This window comes from Kwoniella dendrophila, chromosome 1 (genome assembly GCF_036810415.1).
Source record: "Kwoniella dendrophila CBS 6074 chromosome 1, complete sequence".
In the NCBI taxonomy this organism is placed as follows: Eukaryota; Fungi; Basidiomycota; class Tremellomycetes; order Tremellales; family Cryptococcaceae; genus Kwoniella; species Kwoniella dendrophila.
In genome coordinates this window covers 3,990,701-4,006,139 of record NC_089476.1, presented here as the reverse complement: position 1 = coordinate 4,006,139, position 15,439 = coordinate 3,990,701, and the positions used below count along the sequence as shown (strand labels likewise).

The following is a 15,439-nucleotide window of genomic DNA, read 5'->3' as shown; positions in this document are numbered from 1 at the left end:
CCCCTACCCCCTAACCCCCTAACCCCCTAACCCCCTAACCCCCTAACCCCCTAACCCCCTAACCCCCTAACCCCCTAACCCCCTAACCCCCTAACCCCCTAACCCCCTAACCCCCTAACCCCCTAACCCCCTAACCCCCTAACCCCCTAACCCCCTAACCCCCTAACCCCCTAACCCCCTAACCCCCTAACCCCCTAACCCCCTAACCCCCTAACCCCCTAACCCCCTAACCCCCTAACCCCCTAACCCCCTAACCCCCTAACCCCCTAACCCCCTAACCCCCTAACCCCCTAACCCCCTAACCCCCTAACCCCCTAACCCCCTAACCCCCTAACCCCCTAACCCCCTAACCCCCTAACCCCCTAACCCCGCTACCTTGCAATCATACATCTCATTTCGTTTTTCTCTCGTATCGCATTATAGAAAGTCTATCATTTTTCTTTATTCCTTGTCATTCTGCATTAACTGTTCCTTTATCCAACTCGCCCCACCTGTTCATCTTGCACTGACTTGTTTCTCGGTTCTTAGAAGCCAATGCTCAACTTCTGGTCGTATACAAACAATCTAGACGTTGAGTCTCAACTTGATGATACTTATTCTCCACCCTTTTCTAGCGATATTCATCGTGGTTTATTCCGCATCAAAATCCCACCTTCCCCAATCAGAGCATCATTGCAAAGTATACCGGCATGTACCCCTCCCGGAGCATCTGGTCGCTCATGACAACATATATATTCTGGAAACTACAAGAAACAGAATCGATAGAGTGTATTTGTTGGCATCCAATCCTAAGGGACTCGTCAAAACTTTGTAGATAATCAATCACGGTGGGGTAGAATGACCATGATGATAAACCGATCAGAACGAATGTTGTGAGGTATTAGGAGGATGGTCCATTGGTATGTTGTTAAGGTCCACCACGAGTGGGTAGCACTGAATTATTATCATAAATTTGCCAAGCGACGCTTGGCCATCACTCCGTGTGGACATACGAATGATAGCGCGGAATGAATATAGCTGATCATATGTTTCGACCATTGCAGCCAACGTGCCAACTAGCTATGCTATACCGGTAGCTATGATTCAAAAAGCCAACGCTTTGTCTTATTGTGCTTCACACCAGCTAGATCAGTGGTCCGGATCACTATATCGTGCTAAGCAATTGCTCTTCATCAATCCCTTACGGTCAAAGGAATACACTTAGAAACCCTAAACGATTCTTGAAGATACTGGAAATTATGCTTCTCGCCAAGCCGACACTCATTAGTTGAACCTTTTGACTAGCTAGTCAATCCGGTCTAGCTGAACCTTTCCACGCAACTTCTCTAACGGTCCGATGTGCTCGGCGCTGGTACACCGGAGAGATCCGGCGATATTCGACCGGACCCAATGCTTGAAGAATAGGTTATATATACCGCAGCAATCTGGTTTTATCTCTGAAGGCTTCTTATCTCCCTCGCTTATCTTTACGACAAGATAACTTTATTAGTAAGATGCTTCTGATTTCAGCCGCTTTACTGTCGCTTGTTGCGGCAACACCGCTCAAGAGGCAAACCCAAGTTCCCGAAACTGCCAACGCTTCATCGCCAATCGCTACTATTTATCCCAAATCTGCGAACGGAAAAGGTGTAACTGTACAAGGTATCGTCAGACCGAAAGAAGATTTCGATTCGTATCTTGGTATTCCATTTGGTCAACCACGTAAGTGTATTCCTGCTGCTCAGATAACAAAGTGTGGTGTCTAATCAAATCATTGGTAATCAGCTGTTCAAGACTTACGTTGGAAACCCTCGCAACTGTACAGCTATGACAATACCACAACTATCAATGGTACCGATTATCGACAAGCTTGTATGCAACTCTCTCTATTTGGAGCCGATTCTCCAACTCCGGACAATGCTGGAGCAGCTGGTACTTCCGAAGACTGCTTATTCCTCAACGTCTTCACTCCCAAGGGTGCTTCTTCCTCCCAGAACAGACTGCCTGTTTGGGTTAGTATGTAAGTGTAAAGTTCATTGATCATTCATAGAAGTAATTGACAAACCTGTCGTAGCTACGGTGGTGGCTTCCTCTCAGGCTCTGCGCAAGCTGGTGATCCAGTCAATTTGATCCCTACCGCCAATTCCTTTGTGAGTACTCATTATATACCTGACTTTTGAATGATCGCTTTTTTCTTTCTATAACGTTTCAGGCTCCAGCTCATTTCCTACTATTATAGGGTTTACCTGTTATCTATGTCACCTTCAACTATCGATTAGGAGGGTTCGGATTTGTGTGGGTTGCTCGAATCAATTAATATGCACAAACTGATATGCCGTTATGTCGCATCCAACAGCTCAGGACCTCAATTCGCCAAATCGGGATCAGGTAACTTAGGGGCGACAGATGTAACGACAGCTCTTCAATGGGTACAAGAAAACATAGAAGCTTTCGGTGGAGACCCCAAGCGTGTAGGTTGAGTGGTATCGTTTAGATATATTCATAGCTCATACCTATCACTCTAGGTCACGATACAAGGTCAATCTGCTGGTGCCAGTCAAGTATCCTTGCAATACCTTCAGCCAGACTTGGAACTTTTCCAATATGGGGTAAGCAATGTCCTCTGTTATATCTTATCCGTGATTTCTGACTGGGATGACTACCACACGATAGATCATCCAATCTGGAGCGCCATCTCTTTCCACTTTAGGACCAATTGCCGAGGTTCAACCTGAAGCGTGGAACAGATTCTTCGAGCTGCTCAATTGTTCTCATACCCAAGAAAATCAGGTCCAATGCGCTCAGAAAGTAGAAACCAAAAAGGTCGTAGATACTTATACCCAGCTGTTCAAGGAGTTCAATAGAGGGTAAGTTTGTGTGTTTTACCTTTCAGTAAACGATTTTCCTGACCATTTGTATCATTCAGAAATCTCATCGGTCAAACCATTGACGGTAAAATCCTTCCTGAAACACCTTATGCTCTCCTTGGACAAGGTCGTTACGCCCAAAGACCTTTCATCGTAGGCGATGTCACGGATGAAGGAACAGTCTTTGCATCCGCTACCAACGAGTCTACTTTCATCCAATCTGTTCAAGGCAGTGGACTTTTCACTCGTTCCAACGATACTGTTGCAAAGATCTTAGAACTGTATCCCGATAATCCTGCCGAGGGATCGTGAGTGTAGTTCGATCATGTGAGCTGAGATCTGACAATTACACTTGTCCTCTAGTCCTTACAATACTGGAGATAATCTTTTCAACAAAACTTCGACTTACAAACGTTCCGCATCTTATGCTGGTGATACCACCTTCCAAGTCGCTCGACGAAATTGGCTCGATGTTACTCATTCTCAAGGATTCACTCAAACCTGGAACTACGAATTCGCTCATGTAGCTGCGAATGTTGGTGCTAATCCTGCTCAAGGGATTTTCCACGGTGCCGAATTGAACTACACTAGGGGTAGACCGACCGAAGGAAAGTCGTGGTGGGTCGAAGAAGACATCAATTTCTGCAAGGCTTATTTGGAATACTTGTAAGTGAAGATGATCATATCCGTATACTTGGTGACAATGATCGGATACAATCTGGACAAGATCGCTTCTAACTTTCTCCCCCTGTAGGTTGCGATTTATCTACCAAGGTAACCCCAATCAAGTTGTCGACGACAAAGCTATTATCGGTTCAACCAATATCACCACTGATCAATTTGTTACTTGGCCCACATACAATGGTCCAGCAGAGAGAAATACAATCCTTCTCAAAGCCGAAGGTAGATCAGTTGTCAAGGACGATTTTAGGAGTCAACAATTTGACTTCATCAATTCTGTCAATACCCAATATTCCCACTGATTCGTCGAGCGGGATGTCACAAGAATCACTCGGATATATTGGAATGGAACGACGTCATACGAAGGAGAAATCGACCTTATAATATAATACCCTGAAATAATTCAGATATCTCGGTTATGCAAATAGTGGAGCAAGGCTAGAAAAATATCAGGCGCATATAAAGCTGCCCCTCCATCTTTTCATCTCAAAGTGGCCGCGGAAATCCATTTGCCGACGTTGAGGTCGAAGCCATATCGTTTATGCTGATTGACATTAGACTGTGCACTGACCTGATAAGGCATATCTCGAATATTCAAATTAACTGACTTGCGCGAAGCGCTGACTTTTCAATTTCCATAGGATGACATCTTCTCCAGGTGGACAACTAAAATGGCATCAGCAATAATCGACTTTTTTTCAATCATTTAACCACGAGTTCTCATACTTCATTCAGCTGCAATACGATTGTTAATAATCCGTTAGTCTGGGCTATTCTCAATTACGCGGTTTCTCCTGTGCGGAACATATGTTACCTTTGAAGCGGTGAAGGCTGGATCCAACTTCGAAACACCTGGTCCAACAACATGTCATCTAAAAAGGGACTTTTGATTAGAGGTATTGCATGAGATTAAGTTAAGATGGAACATGTTGGTAGCAGTTTATTATAGGCGAATCGAAAATAACTTTCAATTCTATCGAGAACATCCCAGAAAGAACCTCAAGCATCTTCTTCATTCGCTTCGACAACTGATTCTTCAGAAGGTCTCACGGCGAGTAGCTTTTTCTTCTCATAGGCTAAGAACGATATATCTAATCAACACAATTTTCTACAGTACGATGAATTCCCTCGGGACAAGGTACCTCGTTTCTGTCACATGCGACTACATACAATCATTGTACCCGATGAATTTGGGGATTGGGAATTTGGGTTAATACTTGTGTAAGTAAGTCCCTCTTGCAGCTTCCTGTGAAGAGGCGTACCATTAACCATTTATTCATTACATGTTGCAGTGATGAAGGATCATTGTACATCGATGACAAACTTTTGATGGATAATTCTACAGATCAATTAGATGGAGATCTCTTTTTCGGCAATGGCACAAGGGAAGAAAAGGGTACTATTCGTCTAGAAAAAGACAAAGAATACCATCTTCATATCGATTTTAACAATCATAACCTAGTGTACGGCAAAAGTGAGTGATTTGACTATAATGGTTTTCTGGTTTGCGCTAATCTTACGAATCTTCTAAGCTTCTTTACAATTGTTTTTACAATTGTTCGGGGCTTTCAGATTGGGAGGTTGGAAGAAGCTTCCGCCATTGGAAAATTGGTACAAGATGCTGTTGATCTTGCAGCTAGAAGTGAGGCTGTCATCTTGACTGCGGGATTAACGTCAGATTACGCTGAAGAAGGATGTAAGTGATCATTCCCCATGTCATCCGTAAGATGCACAAGTAGTCTAATAAAACCAATTCGTGTCCAAAGTTGATCGAGCTCAGATGCGTCTTCCACCTGGCGTTGATGATATGATCTCTCGAGTATTAAAAGCCAATTCTAATTCAAATGTTGTGGTAAAAAGTGGAGTGCAACGTGAGATGCCTTGGATAGATCAAGCGACTTCAGGGATACAGGTAACTTTTTTGAAAACCTTTTTATAATAGTCATGAGTCGACGTTAAATCACAACCATTTCTAGGCATTCTTCGGCGGTAATGATCAAGGAAATGGTCTCGCCTCCGTTCTATTCGGTGAACATAATCCGTCGTCCAAACTCCCACTCACATTCCCAGAACAATTGGAGGACTTCCCTTCTCATCCTTTCTTCCCTGGTAAAAAAGGCATTTCATTCTACAATGAAGATGTTTTTGTAGGGTACCGTCACTTTGTCACTCGACCCACTCTTCCAGTTATCGGCAGCTTTGGCTTTGGCCTTTCTTACACTACATTCCAACTTGGCGAGGCATCCAAACCGATTGTTGACATTTCCACTACGGAACAAACGATAAACGTTGCCATAGAAATTCCAGTTACAAATACCGGCAAAGTAGCAGCGGGTGAAGTTGTCCAATGTTATATCGCTGCTCCCTCATGTCCAGTACCAAGACCTGCTTACGAGCTAGGAGGATTCAGTAAAGTGTACCTACAACCGGGAGAGACAAAGATGGCAAAGATTTCCTTAGATAGAGGTGCATTTAGTTATTGGGAAACTCAACTTGGAGGTGAAGGTCGATGGAGTGTTGTAGATGGAGAATACAAGTTGCTTTTTGGTACATCTTCCACCGATCTACCAGTTTCTAGTATAGTCGAAGTCGAAAGTGGGTTTACATGGCGCGGTATAGAATAAAATCATAGCACGCATTATCTTTATGTTGTTTCGTGCGAGACTTAAGTGAATGCTCAGGAATGTCAGGACAGAAGGTGCAACTGCTGTTGAGCATAAAACGCGACCAACGTTGTGAGCAAGTGTGATTGACCAATATCTCATAATTGGTATGACATCTGCCAAAGGAAATGGTTTGCTTCTCACGGGATACATCAATTACTTATTACACCTTACAAATACAAATTATTGAGTTAAGCCACCGTTATCGTAACTGGCGGAACCACCTTTTTGACCGGCTTCTTGAGCTCGTTCTCTATCACCACCGAAACCATGTTCGGAACTAACTCCTGCGACATGAATGAAGTCAGAAAGGCTTTCATGGTAGAATATAATATGTGTTACTTACGGTTGTCACTTCCACCATCTTTCTTCTGTCCACCGTGTTCACTGGGTCTATGACCAATGTAAGCCAGATTGAAAGAGTTCGATTAAGGGGAACACTCACTTGTAGGTTCCAGTGTCTTCACCGGTACCTTCGGTGACTAATCTAGAGGTTCCATCTCCCTCTTCTTCAAACCCGGTACCTTGGTTTCCGTGAGAACCACCACCGTGCTATGATGCTGCAGGTTAGCTGCTGTACAAATTCGATAGAAAGAGCGACAGTGTAGTACAAGGGGTAGATGAACTGGGAAGGACTGAATCACATGAAAGTGTAGGGAATGATGGCATGTGGATTTCATAATTAACATATCTACTCACTTCTTTGAATCTTCGGTCAGGTTGACCGTCGAGTCTGGTGTGATCTTCAGATGAGTGTCCTGGTTCAGATGACATTGTGTTTAGTAGTTGTGTTGTTTGTTTAATTGTTCGTTTGGTTGTAAATTTAGGAATAAAGGGAAAGAGGTATGAATCGTGTAGCGGTATTGCGGTATATATACCTTTTGTGTTGCTCTAAGACATCCTCGTCATTGTGTTTCGTCATACTGTTTCTTGAACCAAACAAACCAATTCAGTAGTAGTGATCACCACATCAGAAAAGTAATGTTCTCACAAACGCGTCATCTGGCGTCATATTGTAAGCCCATTATATTTTAGCTCAAGTTGCTGTTATGATTTTAACCTAAAGCAGCTTGTTGATACCGTATGATGTATCGATCACGATGAAATAGAAAGGTAAACAATGCGATCGCCGATCACGTAAAGTGACAAAAGATCGATGGATGTGGGACCATGACATAGATTCATAAAGGTCACCCTTAGGGTATATTGATCGAAATTAGCAAAGAGTGCTACACATATTTATATGTTATTATGTATGGTGGGGTGATTATCGAGGCGGGGAGGTCCGTGCACAACTTATCCCCGATTTAGATATTTTAGATATTTAGATATTTAGATATTTAGATGCTTCATTTACCTATCACATTCTTACTTTGATTGGAAAAATCAGGACATTGAAAAGGCAATCATGAACATCTGCTTTAACTGGACTACACTTAGCTATATCATCTCAGTCTAAAGCATTCGGACAACGAGTTTCTATCTCCCAAAGCAGATACCGCCCTCCTGCACGCCCGCACACTGAATCCAGCTTAGTGGTAGGTTGAAGTTACAACATTAGAATTGAATGGTCTTAGGGCTGATTCATACGGTATGTCGTTCTTGTGACAGCTTAGATATACATTGTTATACTTGGCATCATGATACGGGCGATAAGCTTGGCTGTCAGAATATGTGTTGTGTATATACCTATCTGACTTAGTTTCGGTTTTCGGAACTGAAAGTGCAATCGGACAAACTTCGGCCCACATTTTCTGTTAATTTCGGATGAACGGTTAATCTATTTCTTTCAATTCTTTTAAATGGCTCAACTGCAGATTACAATCTTGGCATTCCACCCATTCACTCACTCGTTTTATTCCCACCAATACAGTTGTACAGAATTCAACCATGTAACAACAAGCTATCCATTGTTCTTGGAAAGTTGTTGTTTCTAGATAATTGCTACATGATGATTTCCCTATAAGTATATAACGCCGCGTGGAAAGTGTCGAATTTCAATTAGAATAAACCGCAATATCACAATGATAAACCTAGAAGTCCAGCTATATCAATCTCCTATTTACCTTTGATCTATCAGTGATGCCGCGAGTGATCTCCTACTTTCTGGATGCGTGCATGTCAAAACTCCATCCCGCTGTCGAATATATGGTCTAGAGGTTGCTTTCGTGATCAGTATAGAAAATCGGTATGAAGCTGGGGGGAAATGGAGTCTACCGCAAGTGACCCACCAATTTCAGAGCATTATTATCGAAGAGGACATTTGGCTAGTTGCGGGACAGTCAAAGTGAGTCGTCAACCATACATGTGACGAATCGACGAACCCGCCTTACCAATAATGATAACCTGCAAATAGGTTCGAGTTCACATTGAATATCTCTCGCCATATTCCCTATACTCGCGTCACACACTTTGACCGCGTATCACACGCTCTTCATGCTGTTCTCTCAGAACGACCACCTTGTTACACTCAAAACAAGTCCAAGTTTACGAGAGGAGGGTTATCCAAGGTCTTCAGCAGTAAATCGAAACAATTGTTGCATCCTATTTGCGGTAGTCCCGTTGCCGCTTTAATCACTAAACCTGTTCACGTATATGGTCCAAAATTCCCTTTAGATGAAATGATACTGTCTAGATGGCAAGACAAAATAGAAATCCCATGTATGAAGGCTCAATTGTCATTGAAGTCAGAACGAGTTACGGTGAGTTTCATTTTATCTGCTAAGAAAAGCATCTATCTAACTCTTCAACAGATTTCATTAGGTTCTTCATGGGATATCAATCTGATTTTGCAAGATCTACCACCCACCTTGACCCTTCATAGTCACGATATCACTCTACAACAGCTGACCGAGCCGAAAGATCGCACATCTATACAAAATTTCGACAAACCGGTTTTTAAGGATATTTACACCATTGCAGAAGAAAATCATGCTGCTTCTTACCTTAAAATGCCTGGTAGACCGCGACCTAAAGCTTGTGACTATCTATGGAGGGGCATGACATCGACAGCTATCAGCGGTGTTACAGATTCGAACAATCTGACTGCTGCTACCAACAATTCCTACGAAACCGTACTCCATACACGTCTACCATCTCCTATAATAGGTGGAATCCCGACTTGCTCCGGTGGTGATTCATTCGCGTCAGTACACCATATAATACGCTTAACGATATATTACTCAATATTAGGTGAAGATATCAATGGTGATCCCTTGCCGCTGAAGAATGGAGTTCCCGTTGAGGGAGCTATCCGTTCTTGGGCATACGAAAGATCTGTACATGTGGTGTCAGATCTACATGATTTAGGTATGGCACCTACCCCAAGTTACTCGGCATCAATTGATTCTCTTCAAGTGCAGAAGGGTGAACTGGATACTGCAGATCTCTTCCCATCCATAAACATACCACATATGGTTTCAATGCCCAAGTCCAACACCGGTTTCATGCGACCTGTAGGTATACATTTAGGTAATTTAAAGGCTCAAATAACAAATCATTGGTTACAAACAGCGGGATTGTGCGCTTGTTTTGCTGAACTGGATGATCACACGGATAAAGGGTGTATAGGAGATAATGAAGATTTTATAGATAGATACCCAATTAAACATATAGATGGCGCCTGTGTAATTTAGATATGCATTAATTGTACAGTAAGAGATCTCACAGTTGTATGCATACTCCCACGCACAACGTGATCTACAAGACCGCAATCTCGGTGTTGCTGCATGATTCGGTCTCAGGCGTTTTCGATTCTCGGCATTATGTGATTTACTATTCCATCTCGTCACCAAGAACCAACACTACTCTCGTCATGCAAAGCCGAAATCTGTAGTCGTGCCCGATTGTCACGTAGGGTCAGTATTAGACCTAGGCCGAGTAAGAAGCGATAGTAACCTTATGCAAGTCTTATCTTCGAGATACTCCTATGCTAGATTTATTGAATTTATAGCAGGCTGTGCTGTCTCGGTCTTCACGAACGATTCTCACAAGACTGCCGAAAGATATCCTCGCCATGAAAGGTATATATAGGGTCACATATCGTGGGTGATGAGCTGGAAAAACTCCCTCATCTCCATGATCAGACCTAGTTAGACCAAACACTGCATAATGGAAACTTGTAAGTTAAGCTTTTTCAAACTCGAACATCGCTTATGTATCATTGCCAGGTTTAAATGCCAGTTGTAATCACCAAGTCAACTCCCCAAATCTTTTCTCAGGCAAGATAGAATATGCAAATTACTACTACTTGGTAAACGAAACATCGACTTATATGTGAGCTATTGAACACAGAATAGAAAGCTCGTCTTCACTAACATACCGTGATCAGCTTCTTGTCTTTATTCTGTACAGTGACTGGTAAGTTGAGAAGATATGGAAGAAAGCTAATATTCAGCATTACATGTACTCCTCGGAATTTATTGGCGGAAATGGTGGACATTATACACTCTTTGCGCAGGAGCTGCTTGTAGGTGAATCATTCAAGCTTTACAAGTTTGATAGCTTATCTCCTTTCTGGTTATATGTAGTGGAATCTATCGGAGTAGGTGATTTTATCTCGGTATTACGAGGAAGCGGTTCATGCTGAATTTTTCGTCAAAAGTGGGGTGGTCGTTATTGGAGTGCCAAAACTGCTTTTTGGCAACCAGCTGATGGTGGACACTGGGATGAGAATACAAATAGTTTCATCATGCAGTGAGTATCACTAAGTGTGTTCATTCAGCAGAAACTGATAACATTTTGCAGAATCGTTTGCTTGATCATCGCTCCAACATTCTTCTCAGCAGCTAATTACATCTTGCTTGGCAGGTAAGCTTATTCAAGGTTTTTTTCGTTCGTTTTTTACTAATATAAGGTTGTTACCGATAGTCTTGTTAGAAGTACTGGGTGAGTTTGAGAAAGATAGAGAAGCATTATGAGACGCACCAGCTGATAATATCACTCCATAGATCTCGTTACAGCTCTATTACTGCCGCTTCCTTCTCAAAGATGTTCACTTTTGCAGATTTCGTTTGTTTGTTGATACAATGTATAGGAGGTGGAATCGTCGGTCAAGCTGTTACTGATACCGATATGAAGAATGGTTTGCATATTATGGCCATAGGTGTCATTGCTCAAAGTGAGATATCAATCGCAAAAGCATGTGGTCAGTACTAAAACTGGTTTTATAGTCGCCGTCACTGTTATCTTTTCCGGTTTATTCCTTGAATTCGCTTGGCGGTACAAAAAAGACATAGTAGCTCGGAGATCCATCAATCTTCTAGGATGGACTAGGTTCATCAAACGTCGATCTAGCAAACAAACGTCACCACAGGCAACTCCCGTGTCCACTCTTACCTCTTTTGTGGAGCCGAAAGAGCCTTATACCAATCCCTTACCAAGCAGAAAACGGATTGTTTTGGGTGAATGGTCACTCTTAATTTGCAATTTACTTGTTTCCGCCAGGTAAGTGAGATTCGTCTACTTCAGGATACACAGTATATTAACGATGTGCCAGATCCATATACCGAGCTATAGAAATGCTTGGATTCGGACCCGACCATCCAGGTGAATATGCCAACCAGAACTTGTTTCTCGCCATGGACGCTTCGTTGATGGTAAGTTTGGATTGCGCGCAGTGTAATCGTAGCTAATGTGAATATGTGAATATTGATTGGTTCAGCTCGTTCTTCTTGTGGTATATATTATCATTCATCCTGGGTTGATAGATGGTCGAGCATTGTTCTGAAAAAATCAATTTTTTGAAATTATCGTTAAAAACTCAGCTAAAATAGTAGCTATGAAGTAAACAATACGTAGCAAAAGGCAAAAAAAATTTGAGAGATATTTTGAAAAGCAATGCATATGTATGCATGCGTTTTGTTGGTCCACATATCACTGCAAGTTGCGCACTATTTGGATTTGGCGAATTTGATAATACATTTTTTGCCATCTTTGTTTTTGCCAATCAAAGGCCGAAAGATAGCTTGTTCATTCTTGACGATCTTGAAACTGATCCCTTGACACGAGTTCGGCCCAGATACCACCTGCACTTCCTCCATCTAAACGATTTATGTCATTATGTCCGGAACCGGCGACAATGGAGTATGCCTAAAAATTCTGCAAGGCATGCGAATGTAATCTACGGGTGGTTCCTTTTGCAATGCACTGGTTTGCTTTCAGGGATATGTAGGTAGACATTGTTCCGTTTGTTATTACTCTTTAGCTAGATGAAGGATTTTGACTATTGAAGCTGACAAAAGAAACCGGCGTGTAATCCATACCAAGACGCATTGCGTCTTCTTCTGGGTCGACGTCACTGGGAGGTGTAAATTTTGACTCTATTAGACCTTGAACCTCGCCTTGCCTGTCGTTTTCTCGATCAGTTAAGGCTATTCATACATGTCTCCGAACTTACAGTAAAGGCGATCGGATACTAAGCATGGTCAACGTTCCAATGATAAAGTCCACATCGGCTTCTAAAGCAGCGACAGCTGTTGATCACTGTCAGAACATGTTTCAGCTTTAAGATGTTCTTGAGAACGACTGACCAATTGTCTCTCCCAGCCTGTTCAAACGTTTCACTTCACGCATGAGCAGTAAGGCACCAAGAACCCATAAACTACTTCAGTTTTTAGCACTACAAGCACCGCATTGGTACAAAATATACTCACATGTAAATTGAGACACTCATCATGGCGAGGTCCTAAGTATCGAAAAGGTCAGAGGTGAAGGCCCCGACGATATAACTGAGCTCACTAGAGGACCCATGGACCTGATGGTATCGACCATACGTCGCACTTGGTACACTGCTGCATCGTTAGGCATGTCATAGCTATTGGTATCGGCAGCATAAATCCGAGCTCCGCATACAATGAAATGCTTGAGTTTTGGTCAGCATTATGGTTTCTTTTGGGAAAGGCGAAACCTACCAGTGTTATCGCAGATGTGGACAGAACCTTTTCTCCCTCGACCACCATATGCATGGTTTTGAGCTGAGGCGGTATCTGTTGAGCGAAACGCTCTATAGTCTTATTTAACAAAGTCGATTCTGCTCCTGCTGGTGAGTTTCCTGGGCTAAGGATGTTGGGCGGAAAGGAGACGGGAGTACTGGATGATAGTCGGCTCTCTTGCGCATCGTTATTATCTAGGACGCGTTGATGTGCGTAATGAAGTAGAACCATAGCCTGAACGATATATGCACTTTCAAGTGAGCGACAGTCGAGCTTTGGAGACTCACAAGTTGCATTGGTCAGGTACCGGTTCAGTGGATTCCTGGAGGAGATCGGATATATATCTTTCCAGCTGTGCTGATGGCTTCACAAGGTGTCAGCTTGTACAAAACCCCTCGCAATCGCACTCACTTCTACGTATGCACTCCAGGACTTCGGGAGAGGTGTGCGTATCTTTAGGGGATCGAAATGAGCTGGAATACCAGTGGCTACTGCGGCACACAGGTCTAGCATAACGACTGACCAGCTGTCCGCCAAAAGATCAGCTGGCTGTAGGTAAGAAGGATAAAATAAAATATCTTAGCACTTACAAAGCATATATACTATCCGCAAGCTCTACTATGTCCCCTGGATAACCACCAATGGGTTTGCGAAAACGTCTAAGTTGAGGTCTTCCAGGTGGTACGGAAGGTAGAGTAGCTGGAAGTCGATCGAAACAAGATGCTTCGGCGAATCTAATGACAATGATTTAGCAGTATGCAAGATTTGCGAGGAAAATGCGAATGGTGCTTACCGACAAGCAATACTAGTCATAACGACAGCCTTGTATTTGTCAGCTTGAATCCGAAGTAGGTGTCACTCACTTCCGCTTCCCTAAACTCTGTCCATAACCATTCCGATAGTAACGTAGCTGCTCTCATAAGATCTAACATATATGGAACCATATTGGAGGGGTCTTTTAAGGAGGCGTGGATACCCATTTCTGCTTCATTGAAAAATGTGTCTTCCCTTCGGCGGACAGCTTCGATTGGAGACGCTCGACAGATGGTGAGATACTGCAAACATCAGCTACGATAAGACTTTCCCTGAACTCACCATCGCATTGAGAAGAGCAGCATGTGGTTTATGAGCTGGATCAGGTGAATTAATCCTTTTGTAGAAGCGAGCTATATTCATTTCTAATCCGGTTGCTGTCTGATTGCTAAAGTATAACCAAAGACTGCGCAGGGTTGTCAGGCGGGAAACAATCCAATTTATGATAACAACTCACCTATGGTCCTTAGCTTGTTCATCAAAATCTGGCAGAACTTGTTCTTGTCCGTCTGAATTGACAATCCCTGGGAGGTCGATCAACCACGAAAAGTCCATCTCCGGCATTGGTTGATCGCCTTCGGTCCCAGCAGAAGGGTGGAAAGATTGTATCGGAAATATAGAATTTGTTTCATGGTGGATTGGTTGATTGTTGTTTTCAGTGGACGTAACAGGCACTTGTGCTAAGTTCGAAGGTGAGAACTGTGGTTCATAGCTATCATTTTATGATAGTAGCGTCAGAGATGGGATAGCGTTGCAAGCGGAAAGTACTGACTTCATGGGATCTATCACATCATTTTGCGATGTTTGGTCATTTGTTGAGGGTGTCCTAGGTCTATTACGCTTTTCTGATGAGAAGGGTGGACGTTAGACTATTATCAAGGAGAAAAGCGATATCAAAGACTTACTTGGCTGAGGATATTCACATATCTTGCCATGCTTTGCACAATTCAGACATGTGGGTTTCTCTGCTCCACACCGCTACTAATGTTTCAGACCAGTCTACCCAAATGAAGGATGACCATGATGACGACTCACAACTTTCCTCGATTTGCATCCTTCACATGCTGAACCTCTGAAGATTGCTTATCAGTACTCTGACCTCATCTGGAATTCCCCTGTGGAGATATCTAGATCTTACTTGGCAAGTGGTCCTGTCGTCATCTGAGAGTCAGCAGACGATCAATCAGCTTATCTGTGTTACATGCACTCACTTCTATCTGGTGCAGGTGGTGCACTGGGAGCCATAATTTGGGCTTGTCTGCCTATATTTGAAAGGAGAATAATAACGAATTCAATTTTACTGCAAGGTTATGATAGTTGTAAACAAATACAGAGTAATTAAGACCGAGTTACCCACTACGTATGTTGTTTTAAGCCGAGTACGCCGAGATGGGGAAACGATCACGTAATTCAGTGAAGAGGGTTAGGTTATTTATATAACTTGTATATGGGTGAGTACAGCATGTAAACAGAATGTATGAACAGAGTAACCCAAAGATATGCA

At 42.8% G+C, this 15,439-nt stretch overlaps 6 protein-coding genes across 6 annotated transcripts; 4 read left to right on the top strand and 2 right to left on the bottom strand.

Annotated features, from left to right (window-relative positions):
• Positions 1-1,493: 1,493 nt before the first annotated feature.
• On the top strand, positions 1,494-3,829 carry L201_001431 (uncharacterized protein; the record flags this gene model as incomplete). The annotated part of the gene is made up of 10 exons (XM_066217220.1): positions 1,494-1,701; positions 1,765-1,999; positions 2,054-2,129; positions 2,219-2,274; positions 2,336-2,450; positions 2,505-2,588; positions 2,653-2,846; positions 2,906-3,154; positions 3,210-3,512; positions 3,601-3,829. 10 exons carry the CDS (start codon positions 1,494-1,496, stop codon positions 3,827-3,829), a joined length of 1,749 nt encoding a protein of 582 aa, XP_066073317.1.
• An 854-nt stretch (positions 3,830-4,683) lies between these two features.
• L201_001430 (uncharacterized protein) lies at positions 4,684-6,151 on the top strand (the record flags this gene model as incomplete). The annotated part of the gene is made up of 5 exons (XM_066217219.1): positions 4,684-4,748; positions 4,820-4,990; positions 5,060-5,223; positions 5,294-5,439; positions 5,504-6,151. The coding sequence occupies 5 exons, from the start codon at positions 4,684-4,686 to the stop codon at positions 6,149-6,151; spliced, it is 1,194 nt and encodes a 397-aa protein (XP_066073316.1).
• Positions 6,152-6,373: 222 nt separating this feature from the next.
• L201_001429 (uncharacterized protein) lies at positions 6,374-6,964 on the bottom strand (the record flags this gene model as incomplete). The annotated part of the gene is made up of 4 exons (XM_066217218.1): positions 6,374-6,477; positions 6,537-6,583; positions 6,636-6,742; positions 6,890-6,964. The coding sequence occupies 4 exons, from the start codon at positions 6,962-6,964 to the stop codon at positions 6,374-6,376; spliced, it is 333 nt and encodes a 110-aa protein (XP_066073315.1).
• Positions 6,965-8,825: 1,861 nt separating this feature from the next.
• Positions 8,826-9,825, top strand: L201_001428 (uncharacterized protein; the record flags this gene model as incomplete). The annotated part of the gene is made up of 2 exons (XM_066217217.1): positions 8,826-8,892; positions 8,954-9,825. The coding sequence occupies 2 exons, from the start codon at positions 8,826-8,828 to the stop codon at positions 9,823-9,825; spliced, it is 939 nt and encodes a 312-aa protein (XP_066073314.1).
• Positions 9,826-10,300: 475 nt separating this feature from the next.
• On the top strand, positions 10,301-11,918 carry L201_001427 (uncharacterized protein; the record flags this gene model as incomplete). The annotated part of the gene is made up of 11 exons (XM_066217216.1): positions 10,301-10,310; positions 10,360-10,465; positions 10,521-10,549; positions 10,720-10,733; positions 10,794-10,885; positions 10,937-10,999; positions 11,060-11,077; positions 11,140-11,309; positions 11,362-11,635; positions 11,688-11,787; positions 11,853-11,918. 11 exons carry the CDS (start codon positions 10,301-10,303, stop codon positions 11,916-11,918), a joined length of 942 nt encoding a protein of 313 aa, XP_066073313.1.
• A 473-nt stretch (positions 11,919-12,391) lies between these two features.
• Positions 12,392-15,180, bottom strand: L201_001426 (uncharacterized protein; the record flags this gene model as incomplete). Its single annotated transcript, XM_066217215.1, has 18 exons — positions 12,392-12,536; positions 12,588-12,663; positions 12,721-12,791; positions 12,844-12,875; positions 12,929-13,051; positions 13,102-13,246; positions 13,410-13,486; positions 13,534-13,648; positions 13,713-13,856; positions 13,916-13,927; positions 13,986-14,002; positions 14,218-14,341; positions 14,393-14,647; positions 14,708-14,780; positions 14,841-14,913; positions 14,971-15,007; positions 15,074-15,086; positions 15,147-15,180. 18 exons carry the CDS (start codon positions 15,178-15,180, stop codon positions 12,392-12,394), a joined length of 1,566 nt encoding a protein of 521 aa, XP_066073312.1.
• Positions 15,181-15,439: the final 259 nt, after the last annotated feature.